Genomic DNA, 18,431 nt, shown 5'->3' on the forward strand with positions numbered 1-18,431 from the left:
GGAGAAGACCTTTATGTCCTAGCCCAGTACACGTGCTAACGGTAGGGTCCAATCTACCACACGGGGTGCACTGGGGGCGTGTCGGACTCGAATGGTGACCAGCCATTAATACCGACTAAACTCCATTGGGCTCCGCCATCATTCCTCCCAGGAACTACCTCTCGGTATTACTTCTGGGGGGATGGCTGTACTAAGTGTACTCATTCACTCTCACTCACGCGATCATACATCCTGTATGAGGCTTACTTGGGTGCTCTCTCAATCACACTTTGATTCGCTCTCAAACACTCCCACATGAGGCTGACTTTTGTGCTCACCTTTTACGTTCCATGCGAGGCTGACTTGTGTGCTCACCTTACTCATTCCTTGCTAGGCTTACTTTTGTGCTCGCCCTACCCATACATGTGAGGCTGACTTGGGTGCTCACCCTATCACCTGATTCACTCTCAATCGTGCCACTCTATTGTACCTTTGTCACTCCCTCTGACATCCCATGTGGGACATTTTTCTTAGGCCCCACTTCTGACATACCATGCGAGGCTGACTTTTGTGCTCACCTTTTTCATTCCTTGCTTGCTACCAACCTGTGAGGCTGACTTTTATGCTCACCCTTAACATGCAGTGTGAGACTGACTTGGATGCTCACCCTTTCACTCCTCTGCCACGCCATGAGGCATCGATAGCTTAGTTCCAACATACTACGCTACGACCCTCCCGTCTTGGCATGAGGCAGTCCACTTATACGCCTATACACTCACTCTTCTGTCTTGCTTCGGGGTGGCTGGGTTTACCCCTTACGCGGTTGCCATTCGCTGCGCCAACCTACCTCGGCATGAACAGACCATTCACTCTCTTATTTTGCGCTTGGCCTTTTTCGCTCCAGCTAACCAATCACTAGTTAGCCGTGCCCGCCGTCTGTTGCTCGGTTCGCCAGATTACCTGTAGCCTACTGGCAATCTGGATGGTAGCAGCCGAGACTGCGTTCCACTTCTCCACCGTTTGACACATCCGCTGGATAAGGGTATCCGGGGTTGTGTCCCAGCCACAGACGTCAAGCATTGCTCTTCTTTCGACGTCGAACCGATGACATACGAACAGTATGTGTTCGGCAGTTTCATCTACACCTGGGCAGTCCGGGCAGACTGGGACCTCCGCGTGCCCGAACCTGTGGAGGTACTGACGGAAACAGCCATGGCCTGACAGGAATTGTGTCAGGTGGAAGTGAACTTCCCCATGGGGTCTTCCCACCCAGCTCGATATGCTAGGTATCAGCCGGTGGGTCCACCTACCTTTCGAGGAGTTGTCCCACTCACGCTGCCATCTGGCGACCGAGGTCACCCTGGTGCGCTCGCGGGCTCCCCTATTTCCACGTAGCTCAAAGCACTCCTCATCTTCCCGAATGACCAGCCCGACTGGCATCATGCTCGCTATCACGCAGGATGCATCGTGTGATACCGTGCGGTAGGCAGATATCACTCTGAGGCACATCACGCGGTAGGTGCTCTCCAGTTTCTGTAGGTAACTGGTTACCCTCAGTGCTCTTGACCATGACGGGCCGCCGTACCTGAGGATAGATACGGCAACGCCTGCCAGTAACCTACGTCTACTGGCGCACACCTTTGAGCTGTTGGACATCATTCTCGATAGTGCCGCAACAGCAGTCGACGCTCTCTTGCGCGTATAGTCGACATGGCTGCCGAAGGTCAGCTTGTCGTCTATAATGACTCCGAGAGACTTCAGACTTCGCTGTGAAGTGATCGCGACTTCTCCCACATGGATAACTGCATGTTGTGCCGACTTGCGGTTGTTGACGATAACTACCTCCGTCTTATGATGAGCGAGCTCCAGGCCTCTCGCGCTCATCCATTCCTCCACCGTGCTAATCGCGTGTTCTGCGGTTAGTTCTACCTCAGGAATTGACTCCCCGTAGACCTCCAAGGTTACGTCGTCGGCAAAGCCGACGATCTTGACCCCAGGAGGGAACTTCAGTCTCAGAACCCCGTCATACATGAGGTTCCATAGCACCGGGCCTAGGATCGAGCCCTGCGGGACTCCGGCGGTAATCGGAACCCTTTTCTGACCGGCATCGGTCTCGTATAGCAGTACGCGGTTTTGGAAGTAACTTTCCAGGATCCGGTACAGACCCACCGGTAGGCTAAGCCGGTGTAACGAGAGCGCGATGGCATCCCAGCTTGCGCTGTTGAATGCATTCTTCACGTCAAGTGTCACTAACGCACAGTATCGAATACCTCGCCTTTTTCGTTGGATCGCTATCTCGGCAGTATTTATCACTGAGTTGAGAGCGTCCACTGTGGACTTACCCTTCCGAAAGCCAAACTGGTTGCTTGACAGACCGTCCGTACCTTCCGCGTACGGGGTGAGCCTGTTGAGGATGATCCTCTCAAGCAGTTTGCCAGTCGTGTCTATCAGACAGATTGGTCTGTACGCCGATGGGTCGCCTGGCGGCTTCCCGGGCTTCGGCAACAGCACCAGTTTCTGCCTTTTCCATCTATCGGGGAAACGACACTCGTCAAGGCATCTCTGCATAGCTAGCCTGAACATGTTCGGGTTCGCTATGATCGCTGCCTTGAGAGCGTTGTTCGGGACTCCATCCGGCCCTGGAGCTTTGTTCATTGCTAGGGATTTAGCCACTGCGAGTAGTTCTTCGTTCGTCACTGGAGCCACCATTTCGACCGTGCCCGCACTGTCTCGTAGTGCAGGTGGCCAGGGGCTTGTGGCTCGAGACGGGAAGAGTACTTCGATAATCGTTGCCAACCGGTCCGGAGACCGTTCAGGGGGTGAGGAGCCCCCTTTGGTCTTGGCCATCACAATCCGGTAGGCGTCGCCCCACGGATTCGCGTTGGCACTCTCACACAGGTTGTCGAAACACGCTCTCTTGCTGCTTTTAATAGCCTTGTTAAGGGCTAATTTCGCAGCTCGAAACACTTCACGGCGGTTCTCTCTTGCATCCTCGGTGCGAGCTCTTTGCATCCTACGTCTAGCTCTGAGGCAGGCTGACCGTAGAGCTGCAATCTCGGCACTCCACCAGTATACCGGGCATCTGCCGTTTCTTGGCAGTGTTTTTCTCGGCATAGTGGCGTCGCACGCGCGTGATAGAACAGCTACCAGCGCATCCCCGCTTAGACTGTCGGTGTTGGCCTCCAGTCCCAGGGCCGCGGTGAAAGCTTCGCTGTCGAAGTGATTGGACTTCCACCCGCTTACCTGACAGGGATCTCCCGCCCTCGGATGCTGCACACCATAGTTGATCTTAAAGCGGATTGCTAAATGATCACTATGGGTGTAGCCTTCGTCTACCCTCCATTCCATGCCTGGAGCCAGACTCGGGCTGGCAAAGGTCAAATCAATCCACGCCTCCACTCCGTTTCTACGGAATGTACTAGCGGAGCCATCATTAGCTAGCACAGTATCGAGTTTCGCAAACGCTTCCATTAGCGCTTGACCCCTGCTAGTTGTACAGCGGCTGCCCCACTCCACTGCCCAAGCGTTGAAGTCTCCCGCTATTACTACCGGTTTCCGGCCCACGAGGTCCGACGAGAGCCTGTCGATCATCTGGTAGAACTGTTCTATTGGCCACCTTGGTGGGGCGTAGCAGCTGCAATAGAACACACCATTGATCTTGGCAATCGCCACACCCTCGGCGGAGGGGTGTATTACCTCTTGAACCGGGAACCTTCCCGTTGTACAGATTGCCACCATTCCAGACCCGTCCGACACCCAATTGCCGTTGCCGGCAGGGATGCTGTACGGGTCTGATAAGAGGGCGACATCTGTCCTCGACTCCGAGACCGACTGCCACAGCAGCTGTTGGGCTGCTGCACAATGGTTAAGATTTAGCTGTGTGACTCTCACGGCTTCTTCTTATTTAACTCGCCGAAGGGACACGAAGGTCCGCCCATAGCATGTTTATGGGCTTGCTTCTTAGAGGTGCAGATAAGGCACTTATATGCCTTAGTGCACCCCCGCTCTTTATGCCCCTCCTCGCCGCATCTACGACATAGCTTACTCCTGTCTAGGCCTTTGCATTCGTAAGCTTTATGGCCGGATTCTAGGCACCGATAGCACCTGTCCACTGAAGGCGGCTGGGGTATACTGATAGGGCATACCGACCAGCCGATCTTCAGCTTCCCTTTCTCGGTTACCTTTTTGGCATCCGCATTGAGTAGCCTGAGGTAGGCTACTTGGGTGCCAGAGGGTCCGTCCCTCAATCGCACAGAGGCCCGCTCGATTGTGACGCCGCATTGCTCCTTGACGGCTGCGGCGACGTCTTCTGCGGTCGCGAACTCGTCCAAGTGTTTGCACTGGAGAGTTGTTTCCGCACCTAGCGACCTGATTTGGGCGCCCTCACCAAGGACCTCTTGGGCCAAGGCCTTGTATATTGCACTTGATTGTGCGCCTCGCTTCAACACCAGGAGCATCTCTCCCGTGTTGGTGCGTCTTACGCTACGCACATCCTGCCCAAGGGCCGAGAGGCTTTCGGCCGCTTTCATCGATTTAAGGACATCGGCGTATTTGTCCTTGTCGGTTTTTAACCACAAGGCTTCGCCTCTGTCCTTGGCCTTCCTCGCAGGCCGCGGTACCTCCGGTTTCGGTGCCGGCTTTTTCTTGGTAACCAGCGTCCAGGGGTTTGAGGCCCCCTGCCCCGGTCGTGCCGGGTTGCTGGTACCATCGCTCTCAACAGCGAGGTCACTCTCGCCCTCGCTTACCTCACCCAGGCGGCGTTTGACCTTGACGGTTGCACGCCGAGTGGTGTCGGTTTTGGCACCCTCTCCTGGCGACTTCCTAGGGCGCTTCGCATTCGATGCCGTCTTGCGATTGCCCTTTCCCTTTCCCTTCGAGGGGAACTCGGTCGCCGCTCCGATCGACGTGGCTGCTCCATAGAAGGTAAAGGCCACTGTCTGTGAACCTCTATTAACCTTCTCTCTTTCCTCCCTATTGGAGGCCACTGTCTGGGTTTCTCTGTCGGGCCTCTCCCGACATTCCACCCTCTCAACATATGCCTGCTGTTCCTGTCTTGCGACACGAACAGCTTTCCGGAGCTCAAGAAGGCTCAACTTCAACTCCTTGGCTATGTTCTGCTTTGCGCTAGCGAAGTCGATTATAGCATCGAGTTGCTTCGCTACTTTGCGCATCGCAGCTATTGGCCCCTCCGATGCATTGGTAGGGGTATTGCCTACCGCTGCTGGGGGGTCACTGGTGCTTTCGAGTACAGCACTCATCGTTCCACTACTCTCCCCACGGGGGGGAGACCTCGCCAAACCACCTCTTGCGAAGGGGTTTGGCACCTCCGTCTGTTTATTTTTGTTTTTATTTTGCTCCATGAAAATTCCCACGAGTAGCGCGAGAAATATATGTCCGCCACGCCAGAGCTCCGCATTAGCGTGGTAAGGGACGCTTACTGTGGGGGTTGCCCAGGTACCCCACAGGCTCCGTTAACGATCGAGCATCTTTTTCACCCCCTCGATCACTCATCCCTCGGCACGGGTCGCTTCACGCCTTGGAATTGGGGTTATGCCCTACCTTGCTTTACGTGGTGATCTCGGCCCGGATCATCACAACCATCCTCCTTTACCAGGGCTTTGGACCTGTAGCTCTGGATCTCAATAGTTCCATGTACGTATGTTATTACAGACATGCTACTATTGGGATCCGTCATTCGCTAGCGGAGTTCAGCCTGCTCATGCTAAAGTGTAGGGGTTTCTCCGTCCAGCGTGGCATAGTAAAGCAATTAAGTCTTTTGGTTAGACTCATATCAAAACTAGGAAAGGTGGTTCCCTTGGTTTCGGAAACACTCGCTCTTCACATGTTGGCTTGAAGCTGCAAGGTAAAATTCAGCGATCCGTCACGAGTCACGCTGCCAGCTCGGATTTGTCAAATCTGATCCAACAACAACGTCGAGTGATGCTGCTAAACAAATTTACTTCGGTGTGTTGTCGTCAGTCAGATGCGGAATTTCAACCACAACGGAAGAAGAACGAATTAGGCCGGTTAATTTTTTGTGCTATAATGAATGGACTGTTGAATCATTTGAACTGCATGTGTATGGCTAGGAAATCTCTCAAAATGAGGCAAATCACCGTTCTTTCTGCGGTTGATGACTCCGAATTTGTTCTAGTTTGAAAAAGATTGGAAACTATCATCCTTAATATTGTAAAACATTGTAAAGTTTACAGGCATACGGGACATGCCTATCGACAGATTGACTGGTCGTAGTGGTTAATGTACCCAACAAAGAAAAAAAATCAATCAAATAATTTAAATAATTGTCATTTAGCTATGAAAGAATGTTATGCCAAAATAATATCACGATATTTTTCCCCCGTTCAAAGATACTGATTGTCAGCATAAAATTTTATTTCGTGGATAAGAATTTTTTAATGTAATTTTTAGAACTCAATACATAGATTTTTTGGGAAAAACGTTTCCGTCTATAGGAAAAAGTAATTATTTATTCAACTAATCATTGAAGTACGAGGAATATTCCTATATTAATGGAAAACTTTGAGTTTTAGGATTTTATTTGATATTTATCGTGTTCACCGCAAACCTTCCAAATAATAAGTTTCAGGGAAAAGACCACAACTCCACCAATTATCAATATTTTTTAATAAACTAGTGCTTACTTTATCACCTAAAATGTGCTATAAAAACTATAACTAGAAATCACAAATAAAAATATCACTGCTACTGTGAACCCAATATGTAACCCAACCTTTAAACCCAAACGATTAGCAATTGAAAAAATGAAAAGCTCCCACACATCTTTCATCATGCTTCAGTAATGAGTTCAGATTAACACTATATACTCCAATTACTGCCGCTGCCAGCGACAAGATACACTACCAGATAACAGTTGCAAAGCTTGATTTGGGTTCAGTGGTTAATTTCTGGATTGGATTGAGTCATATCTGATAGGTCGTAATATGACAGTGAAAATTCGAGACGGCACGTGTACTTGGGTTTGAATCTCCGAGATTTGCCGGAAGCTTGAAAATAAGCCGAAGGCCATTCAAGCTTTCTCGTTTCTGAAATCAGAAATAATTTCACCGAATTCCAAAGAACTGCAACGGACGAGCTCCGTTTGTAATTCTACAACATGAAGACACAATTGCTCAACAGCACATAAGGCTTGCTGCATCAAATAAAACAGGGTGTCAATGCAAATACCGGTGATCATTATATAATTATCGGCGATATCATATGTCCGAAACCCAAGGTCACTAAGCTTCCTCAACAAGCCATCGGTGATAAGGTTCCATAGAAGTTGTGACAGCATACCATCTTGAGAACATCCGGAGATACTCGGTTTCCTTTACAGTATTTTTCCCTTCTTTTGTGTTTCTGTTTCCGAGTACTGTTAGCCGGTCAGTGGCCAGTGAAGCAGTGTTCTAGTAAGCCGTCCGGATACCGTTACATACACAAGTTAAGTATTAGTTTACGTTTGCCCTTCTTGGTTGTCTTACTAACGTGCACTGGACAATAGGCCCGTGCAAAAATGACTTCCCCTGACGGCGGTTCATCTCAAGGTGAGATGAACGTCGAAACAAAATCGGCTCCCCGGCTCAAAGTATATCCTAGCTCGGCCACTGAGCCCTTCGTGATCTTCTTCCGGACCAAAGACAAAAAGTGTTTGAATCTGTTGCAGATTTCTCAAGTTCTGACGGATGAGCTTTGGGTGGTTGTTAACAGTTTAAATCTGGCTACGGGCTCTTTACGAATGAGTACAGGGTGTACATTCCAGCTAACAGGGTTGAAGTCAGTGGGGTCGTTTCCGATTCGAGTCTGAGTTGCGAGGATCTGCTAAAATATGGGACTGCTCAGACGTGTTAGCGGAGAAGGCCGCTGTGTATAAGACCTTCCGGGATGACGGTCTGCCAGCTAGCTACCGACAGTACACGATGGCGGAAACGCGCATGAAGAGTTTGATGAAAGTCAAAAAACGTAGCTACTGGCGCCGGTTCGTCAACGGGCTAACGAGAGAAACATCGATGAACACTTTTTAGAGTATGACTCGGCGGGAAACAGCACTAACGATAGCGCGGAATATGCAAATCGTTAGATATTCGATTTTGCCAAGAAGGTTTATCCGGACTCCGCTCCGGCACAGAAAATCTACTGCGCCGCGTCCCCTAACGATAACGCGAACGAAACACTGTTTTCGATGGTGGAGTTCTTACTTGCTTTCGTGTCATGTAACAATAAAGCCCAAGGGCCAGACAGAATCAAATTTGACTTGCTAAAGAATCTGCCAAACTCTGCCAAGAGACGCTTGTTGAATTTATTTAATAAGTTTCTTGAGGGTTATATTGTCCCTCATGACTGGAGACAAGTGAAGGTCATCGCCATCCAAAAACCAGGAAAACCACCCTCCGACCACAACTCGTATTGACCGATTGCGATGCTGTCCTGTATCCGAAAGTTGTTCGAGAAAATGATCTTGTTTCGCCTCGACAATTAAGTTGAAGCAACCGGCTTACTGCCAGATACACAATTTGGTTTCCGCAAAGGCCTTGCACCAGCATGGTCTTTGACCGACTCTAAAAAACTTTTGGCTAATCTTGCTGTCTGAAAAATATATGCATTTTTTGCATGGTGATTTATCGACATCACGAATTAGCTACATGGGTCTTCCCCAGGACTCATGTCTATGCCCCCTTCTTTATAACTTTTACGTGAATGACATTGACGAATGTCTTGTCAATTCCTGCACGCTAAGGCAGCTTGCAGATGACGGTGTGGTCTCTATTACAGGTCCCAAAGCCGTCGATCTGCAAGGACCATTGCAAGATACCTTGGACAATTTGTCTGCTTGGGCCCTCCAGCTAGGTATCGAGTTCTCCACGGAGAAAACTGAGCTAGTCGTATTTTCAAGGAAGCGTGAACCAGCACAACTACAGCTTCAATTAATGGGTCAAACTATTGCTCAGGTTTCAACTTTCAAATATCTCGGGGTCTGGTTCGACTCTAAAGGAACCTGGGGATGTCACATTAGGTATCTGAAACAGAAGTGCCAACAAAGGATCAAATTTCTCCGTACAATAACCGGAACATGGTGGGGTACCCACCCAGGAGACCTGATCAGGCTGTACCAAACAACGATATTGTCAGTGATGGAGTACGGGAGTTTCCGTTTCTGCTCAAACTAGAGCGAATCCAATATTGTTGTTTGCGTATTGCGTTGAGTTGCTGGCGGGCGTTCTTCCGCTGAAAAAATCGATTTTGGGACGTCTCATACCGATTACTCATCCTTTGCGATATCTTGAACCCGTTAGTAATTGCAAATTTTGAAAGGCTTGTCGAGCTCAATTCTTAAACCCGATTTATGCCCTTGTACTTCGATTACATGGTACAAAATATCAATCCTTCTTCATATTATCCCAACCGTGTCAATCTCCCCCATGCTTCTGATTCAACTGTATTCTTCGACACATCCATGAAGGACGAGATTCGTGGAATCCCATACGTCCGCAAGAGATCCCAAGCATCTTTCATAGAAAATTTCGACGGGTCAAGCCTCGACGGCTCCACTGGCTTCGGTATATTCAATCAAAACCGCACCACCTCATTCAAACTCAATGACTCTGCTTTAGTTTACGTCGTAGAACTTACTGCTATTCAGTATACCCTTGAGATCATTGATACTTTGCACACCGATCATTACTTTATTGTCTCGGATAGCCTCAGCTCAATCGAGGCTCTCCGTTCAGTGAAACCTAGAAAGCACATTCCATATTTTCTGGGAAAAATCTTGGAGCGCCTGCGTGCATTGTCTGTAAGATCTTACAAGATTACCTTAGTTTGGATTCCCTCGCATTGCTCCATTCCAGGTAATGAAGAAGCGCATTCTTTAGCTAAGACAGGCGCTTTATAAGGTGACATATATGAAAGACCAATTAGCTTCACCGAATTTTTCAGTATTACTCATCAGAGAACCCTCGAAAGTTGGCAAATTTATGTGCATGGCAAATTTCATGGAGCAATGGTGAACTAGAAAGGCTACATTCGATAATCCCTAAGGTATCGACGAAACCTTGGTTCAAAGGGATGGATGTGGGTCGGGATTTCATTCGCGTGATGGCTAGGCTCATATCCAATCACTACACGCTGGACGCTCATGTCCGACGTATTGGGCGCGCTGATAGCGGTATCAGCGCTTGTGGCAACGGTTATCACGAGAATGACCATATTGTCTGGGCATGCGCCGAGTACTGTTCTGCCATCCCTCATATACACGTTCCTAAAAACCATCAATATCGAAATTTAACTGACTCTATCATTTCTCTTATTATTCCTAGAAGTGCCCTTTTCCGCCTACCGTACCCCAACGGTGGCCTAATGCTACTCCAAGACGACATAAAACATCTCTGTCGAATGACCGTACAAACACGAGACCTACAGCACAACATCACACGCGTAATGTGATGTGTTGCCGATCCGCATCTGAGCCGTACAACAAAATCGTCCGGATGAACCCCTGCCGGCTCGAGGAAGACCGCCCGGCCTCCCAATACATGATGCATCCGTCCGAATCTGTAATCCTTACTGTTGATTCCCCATGCCGGAAACTGAAAGTTTATATCCCCACCCTGTCGGCCTTGTCTACCCTCTCTCCCATATCTCTGATACACAGATGTAGGACTTCATCCTCCTCCTTCTTCCTCTTGAATATCTTCCCAAAACTTAAGTGCCCCCTATCTTCTAGTTTTAGTTGATCAATGTTTAATCTCTGTAAAAAATACCCAACAGTACCACTACTTAAAAATAGCCCTGATTAATCCCCCCAATTCTCATAAAATTGAACCACTTCCCCTAGCTATTTCTAGTTAATAAGCTTGTAAAATGTTCCACTTAGTTAATAATTAATTGCCCCAACAATCTCCCTTCTAAAAATCATAAAGTGCATTACTATACAAAGAACACACAAAATGACCCGTCCCCCTAATCTTACGAATATTATATTACCCCCTCTTGTATATGTATAAGTAAGCTGTATTTTTTTTAGTTTTATGATATAAAAACAAAATAATATTGAAATGTGTAACCCCCTAGTTTTAAGAAATTCAAAATGTAAAGCAAAGAAAAAATGGCACCTTTAAGCTAATGCAAATGTGCCTTACCAAATAAACGAGTTGTTTAAAAAAATTAATGATTCTCTATCTAGAAGCACGTATAACTGGAAGCGGACAAGCCTCTTGGTATGCCGCTACCATGAGTTAGTTTGTTTTATCCACAACCTGATCCAAGTCACTTGGAGATTCAGTCGTTGGAAAATACCCATGAAACCAAATCGCCAAACCCTCTTCTTAGAAATCCCAGTTCGTAGATTGTGACGATATTCAACGTGACGTTTAATGATCAAAGACGAAGTACTGATGATCAGAAAGCGACGGTTTGAGCTCGTTGGGTACGATCCAGTTTGCGAACTCATTAGTAATAGCGTCAAGGTAGAGTAACATCTAACACCTCTTCTTTCATACTCTGTTGGTTTTTACCAAATTTTCCTCCTTAGGGTAAAATATAGCATAGACCTCTTCTTTGTCAGCTCGTGCAAATAATGGTCTACATAAAGTATATGTAAATTTGCATTACTTAAGTATTCTATCAATTCTGGGAGGCATTTGCATCACTGCCGATTATAAGAGGAAGCCCATTTCTGCCACAGTATGATACAACACTTTTGAAATCATCAGAAGGCGCTCATTATGCGGGATATATGCTGAGCAATAGACGTATTTCTTGTTTATGTTATCAACAGTCATATTGACTGTGACAGCACAAACATCACAAGTTGTGAGGTCGGATATAAGACATGCACCAATAGCACAACTCGCAGGTATACATGTGCGAGGTATTTCACGTAGATTTGTCATGCCATTTTTGTTGAAAGCTACGAAGACTGAGTTTAATAGTCTTCCAACATAGACGTTTCCTTTATGGAAATAAGGCTCTCGAACCACAGCTATGAAAGCTTCTCGTTCCTGCACAAGGCAAGATAGATTCATAGTTAGTTTCTGTACGTTTATGCTGAAGATTAATTTGTGCTACTCTAACCATACTCGATCACAGCACTACACATTTCATCATCAGCACTTATTGTACAGCAACTAGAAGATAAAATTTGGCATATAATCGCATATAGTGAAGCTCGAAATGGGTATTAGGGACATGATCATCATTTTGATCCCACGATTTGCGAAGAGATAAAGGTTACTGCATCAGAGATTCGCCCACGACACTGCGTGCCCAGTTGCGCATATTCTAATCCTGCCAGCCATTCAGTCCTCGGCACGGAGAAACACCTTGACTTGAGGACTCCTGTTTTCAATCGCCTCTTACGATATGAGAGCAGAAACTCAGTGAATAAATTCTTGGCTGAAATTCTTCCGGATGTCACATGGCCTCTAGGCTGGTTTTGTCCGGATAAAGACTGTTATCAACCTTCTAGTTGACCACAGATACATCTGTTGTTAGTCGCCACTTACGACTTAGAAACAGAACCCCAGTGGGTTAATTCTTCGCTGAAATACTACCGAGAGATTTTAGCCCACGGGATGCCAGAGACATTTGAAAAGACGCAAGTCGATTACAGAACATGTACAATAACTCTGTAACGGTTTAGATTTGATGGTATTTGTAGTACGATTTCTTTCCCTAAATATGATCCACTATCGTCCCTCGAGATTCTAAACCATGAACCAAACACCCTCTATAAGGGAAATTTAGTTGCCTAATGCCTTGATTGAAGAATGTCGACATTTGATTCATAAAGAATCAGTAATAATTCAATTGTCCATCTGAATTATAGTCCATTTAATTTCGCGTTACCATTAATTTGATTACTTTTCAGACTTGACGCAATGATGTTGTCCCATTCTGATTTGATCATTTCTCTGAACCCTGACACTATCACATACAGTAGGTGTTATCAAAAACATCGCGAAACATAATATTCTAAATGTTCTCAGTCGATAAAATATCCGAAGAGAGAGTGAGAATTATAAGATTGATATGAAATGTCTCATTACACTGCTAGGCGGATTAAAAGCGTATTTCGTTCTTCGAAAAACCAGAAATATTCCAGTTCTTAAACTCCCCTGAGTCGTTCCGGTCCTTCGAATGTCCGGAGAAATTCCGGTCCATTGGTCTACCTGAACTACTCTTGTCTTTCGTGGACCAAGCGCACACTTCTACACAAAAAAAAAATTAAAATGGAGATGAAAAATTTAGACAATAAAATTAAATCGTTTATAAAATACAAACCATAAAAAAATTAAATCGATCGTTAACTTTTTCGACAATTTTAGTCACCGCAGCAAAGTTTTTGGAAAAACAAAATTTCAAAAAAAAATGCGTTCAAAGCTTCAGGTATAGGCAACGCCCTCCGTAAAGGAGCAAAAATAAGGGATAACATCCTTAAGAACTAAAGTATACTTTAAAATGTCGAAAAATCAACAAAACGGTGAGTTTAAACAAATCTCAATCAAATGGATTTTTATTTCCAGATATCCATTTGATTGATTGATTCCTACCCAATAATAATTAAAACATGTTCATCAATCTGCAAAACCGATAAATGGAGTATATTTTACACTCAAAAGGACTTTCAATCAGAATGTGCTCATTAAATGTTTAAATTTTGGAATATGGGGATAATCGAAAGATACTGTGTGATGTTGAAAAAAAGATCTAAATTAATTTCAATTCAGATTATCAGAAAAGTTAGAAATTTTCTTTTAGAAACATAACCTACTTACCTATGAATTTGCGCAGCTCCTGGTGGCACACGCTGTTGAAATGACATCGTTGGAGGAGGCTGCGGCGAAGGGCCAGTGTCGGCCCTCTGGCCTGGTGGCCCAACCTGCTGCACTGAACGAATAGCCGCTTCCATCTCATTCCGAAGTCAGCATATTTTTCCGTAGTTGTTCACACAGTTGGTTGGTTAAAATGATTAACTTTGCCTCAGAATCACTTCACTATTAATGCTTCAAGATTTGCTGCCAAATTTAACCACGCACTAGCAAAGCGGATCTTCACAGCATTTTCACTTTCTGCAGCAATTTTTCGCTATATACTCTCTGCTGTTGAGCTTTCTTTTTAATTTGCAGAAAACTTCACTTTTCATCACCAGAACAAGCCGATTTTTTTTCTTTTCTTCATCAAGACTGACTTATTTTCTCGTGTATTTACAGCAACGGATGATAACTCATGGGGATTATTTCATATGTATGTCATAGCTACTAGGTTTAGAAATATTCACTATATTTCCCTTTTTTGCAACTTTTTCCTTATCGGCTACTATGCACAGCTATTTACAGATATTTACTTGCACAATCATTACACTATCACCTCGTCGATCGAATATGAAGGGCTCATCATTCCGTGAAACGTGTGATTGTTTCAAGAGCTGCATAAATGAACTAAAAAGAAGAAAACAGCCCGGAATCAGCTTCTGCATCTGCAAGCAAGGAAAGGAATCCACAATTAAAACCGTATTTTAAACATAGACGCACAGGTCCCGAAATGTGATAGGGTTCCGGCGGCGCGAGAAGTGTGATTTTCGTGACTCAGCATAACAGATCCTATACGGCCCGAGACCCCGCAGGCTCGTTAGTACGCATTTCAGACTCACTAACGAATACACGAGACATAATTACAAATATTCTTCCTCTTATTCTTATGCTTGCAGCTTTCTTCCGTTCATTTCGGGGTCATCCATGGCGGGACTGACTGACCGGCCATGCACCTTCCCTTGCTATAAACCTGAACATGTTTTACCCCACTTGTATTTTTTTCCATCGAATTCTTCGCCTTCTTTTCTTCCAGAAGCACTTCTTTCCATCACTGTTCGTCTGCGGTGGTGCGTTTCGTTGCCGGCACTTTGCCGCCGCAGCACCGATCAAATCCAGCAACGAAACTCAATTGCGCCTACTCTCTTTGGATCTGAAGACATACACACACTATGTACGGAACGTCAAGAAGTGCTTCTTCTACGAGAACTGGAATGCCTAGTGTAAAGAGGGAAACACGAAAGTACGAGGGCCAACACGAAGCGTATAAATGGAATAAACCAACAGTGGAAAGGATAACGCACAGTGGGTGACGCTATGTGGACAAAACTGCTCCTAGTGAAGTATGTAGCTATCTACACACGAAAAGGCGAACAAATAAACACCTTTCTCGTTAACAGTGAATTCCTATATCTTCAGCGTTTTACTCAGCTGCCCAGCGGAAATTCCCCACCATCATATTACCAGGCTTTCAATCGATAGAGCCTTCCAGTCATTTTTTTTCTCTTTTACTTCAAGCATTTCTCAAGCAACCTCCTGAGCCTGGGCAGAGCTCCGTTATTCCATCTTCAACGCACCATGTCGGCAAAACAACGCAAATCATTTCATTTTCATCAGTTATTGCTTCAATTTACTCATGACTCCCAGCCACTCTTCTGGGGGGCTCCAGAAATCTTACTGGGGAAATTTCAGCGCAACCCGAGATGGACTGCTGTTAGGAGATGAGCGGTGCAAGAAAATCGCAACTGCTAAAAAAGAAAAACAACCTTCACATAAGCATACCAAGCAAGCATGCATGTTGTATTCGAGTTCTCCTCGACTTGTTTGTAAGCATCGGTCGGCCAACATTCGCCAAAAGATTCACACATTTGCACACCAGACCCGGCCAGGGCGAGCAAGGCAAGGTGCTATTGGAAATATTTGTAGGTCGGCCATTTTGTTCGAATGTTTATGAAGACGACGGCTGAGCCGATGACGGCGATGATGACGGTGGTATATTTTTTGCTATTTTCATATTTTATTTATTTCGAGCATCAATTAGCCACGTACGTTTTTCGTGCCGAAAACGCTCTTCAGCACACAACACACACTCGGTCGTTTTACAAACCATGTGCACATGTTTCTTGGACGACGCACCGGACCGGGCCATGGCTTGAAACTATTTTCGAACTAAACCTGTTTTCAGATTCAAACTGATTCAATACAATAATTACAACTATCGCATCCTGGTCTGGTCGATTTTCCAGGGTAACTTTGGTAGTACTAGTGGTTTATTGTGCACATCCACAGCAGCGCCACATGTTTTACTTGCATCCCAGTAAATAATCGGGCTTCGGGCTGCGGAGCAAACGTGCCAAAACCAAAGCCTGTAAAAACAGTGCTAGATAAGAAACACACAATCATTACGCATGAGTCAGGAAGTTTGGACTCTTTCGAATAAGTTTTTGCATATTTATTTTATTAATTTTTATTTCCATATTTTACATTTGCTAGAATAGGTCCGACTTTTGGACCAATTATGAGAAACAAATTATGATTCACAAGATACTAAATTAAAACACATTGTAGACCCGTTTTTATCAGCTCCAGATTTTATCAGTCAATCAGGGTTATAAGGCTACGTCTGGGGATAGAAGAATATTTTTACAGCTTCGGTTTATTATAAAGCAATAAACAAATATGTTTCGTCATTGTTCCAATTTTGTTAACCTAACATAAAACAAGGGAGCTAATAAAAACGGGTCTTCGCTGTACCAAATAAACCAATCTCACAATGATTCTATTTGAGAAGGTATCAAAATGATTAGCATCGCAAATCAATCATTTATTTAACTGACTTTGTTTTATATTGTTATAAGCACAAGAATTCCATGGTTGGTTTAGTTCCCTCCCCTAGGTTGAGGGGTTTGACGGTATTGCAAACATCACCAAGCATATTGCATGCATAAGTGCTACCGAACCTCTGACAGACAATTGCTTTAAGATGGTTATTATATTACGCCTCGATAGTGGCGCATCGAGGAGACCGAGAGGGCTTATGGGTCTGTTTTATGTTATATGTCTTTTCATACTCTGCGCCAACCCATACTAACTTTCCATCACTAGCCTCTGCGCACTGAGGTGGTCGGCTGGCGGGTCGACGTGGATTGACTTTTGCTGTGGGCTGTGTTTGATGCCATTATTCTACAGCTTAATGGCAGTAGTGGTGGAGGGGCTCACCGTGGGGCTCACAGTGGGAGTCATTGTGTGTCAATTTATCGGTTGACTTCGTCATCGTGCACAGGCTGATTCATTTAATAATTGAATTAATTTAATAAATACATCAGTAGAAATCTATTAGTGGTCGTTTTGTAGTAGTTGTAGTTTTTGGTACTAGTGTACAATTGTTATGTGCTAGTCGTGTTCGTCTGAATATTTGTGATAGATGTGTCAGGGAATGGATGCAGAATTGGCGTATATGATAGAATAGTAGGTAAACCTTCCAGTGTTCTATTAATGCACTCGATTCTATTAATTCGGGAAGGTTGGATTGGATTAATTAAGGAACAATTAATTTACCGACGCACGTGAATTATCCATTCTCGGTCAGCACAGCATAATGAAAGTCTAACAGAATGCAATTGTCGTTAATGGTAAATAAACAACATTTGCACGAGTCAAAGTAGTTTAATTTTATGTTACATGTGTTTTACTATTCTACTTCATTAGTCTGTTCTTTTGTACAATTATTAGTTTGCTTTTCCAATACTCATATATACCAAAATACTATCGGTCAACTTATGCACTTCTATGAATATCTGGAACATTTTTTTCTTTATTCGGCATGTTATGATTCTTTTTATTAGTATACTCTTTATTATACTTTATCTATACGTACATAGGCACAAACGCTCGTGGCCTTCTCGATAACACAAACCTAGTCAAAAACGCGACTACGAAATTGCATTCCTCTACACATACGCCAACATTAAAACACCCCGGTAGTTAAGTAAACGTTGCACCTATAAACTTACAAACGCGGTCTCAAACATTAACCCACCACTCGCCCGATCTTGAAACGGTCACGTCCGGAAGTCTAACCGCGGTTCTAGCAGCCTAGACTAATGCTTCCAGTCCAACCAAAAATGGCACTCATACTCACTAGACAACACGCGACAATGGCGACATGACCTGGAACTCTGGTGATTTGGGAAAACTGACTCTTCTACCGTCTGTACCATACACTAAAAATTAAGTATCAAAAATACACGCCACATGATTATAAAATCGAAATTATACACGAAAAGTCACACACACGTGACAAATACGTTAACATACAAATACTTGATCCCTTCGCGACCATTCCCGGCACCTACACCCGCGATCTCTCCAACATGATAACATCCCGGTGATTACGTATCATCGCTTATAAATTTTCAAACGCGATCTCAAGCGTGAACCTAAAAACTCTCGCGCTCGCACGATCATGAATTGGTCAGTTCCGAGTGTTTCTATCCTTGATCTCAGCAATTGGACCATTTTAAAAAGAAAGCTCTCATATCCACTGGATACAAAGTTACATGGCGACATGACCGGGGATTCTAGTGATATGGGGTAACTTATTCCCTGTCAGAATGAATATTGTAC

The 18,431-nt window shown here is 45.1% G+C and overlaps 1 protein-coding gene across 3 annotated transcripts in view; it reads right to left on the reverse strand.

The window, feature by feature from the left end:
* LOC131691857 (uncharacterized) overlaps positions 1 to 18,431 on the reverse strand; it is a 163,665-nt gene that overhangs the window by 135,937 nt on the left and 9,297 nt on the right. For all 3 annotated transcript variants that reach the window (XM_058978532.1, XM_058978533.1, XM_058978531.1), the window contains exon 2: positions 13,773 to 14,473. In XM_058978532.1, the coding sequence (XP_058834515.1) occupies positions 13,773 to 13,906 (134 nt within the window). In that variant the 5' untranslated portion in view covers positions 13,907 to 14,473. The remainder of the gene's footprint in view (positions 1 to 13,772; positions 14,474 to 18,431) is intronic.

Source organism: Topomyia yanbarensis, chromosome 3, assembly GCF_030247195.1.
Source record: "Topomyia yanbarensis strain Yona2022 chromosome 3, ASM3024719v1, whole genome shotgun sequence".
NCBI lineage: Eukaryota > Metazoa > Arthropoda > Insecta > Diptera > Culicidae > Topomyia > Topomyia yanbarensis.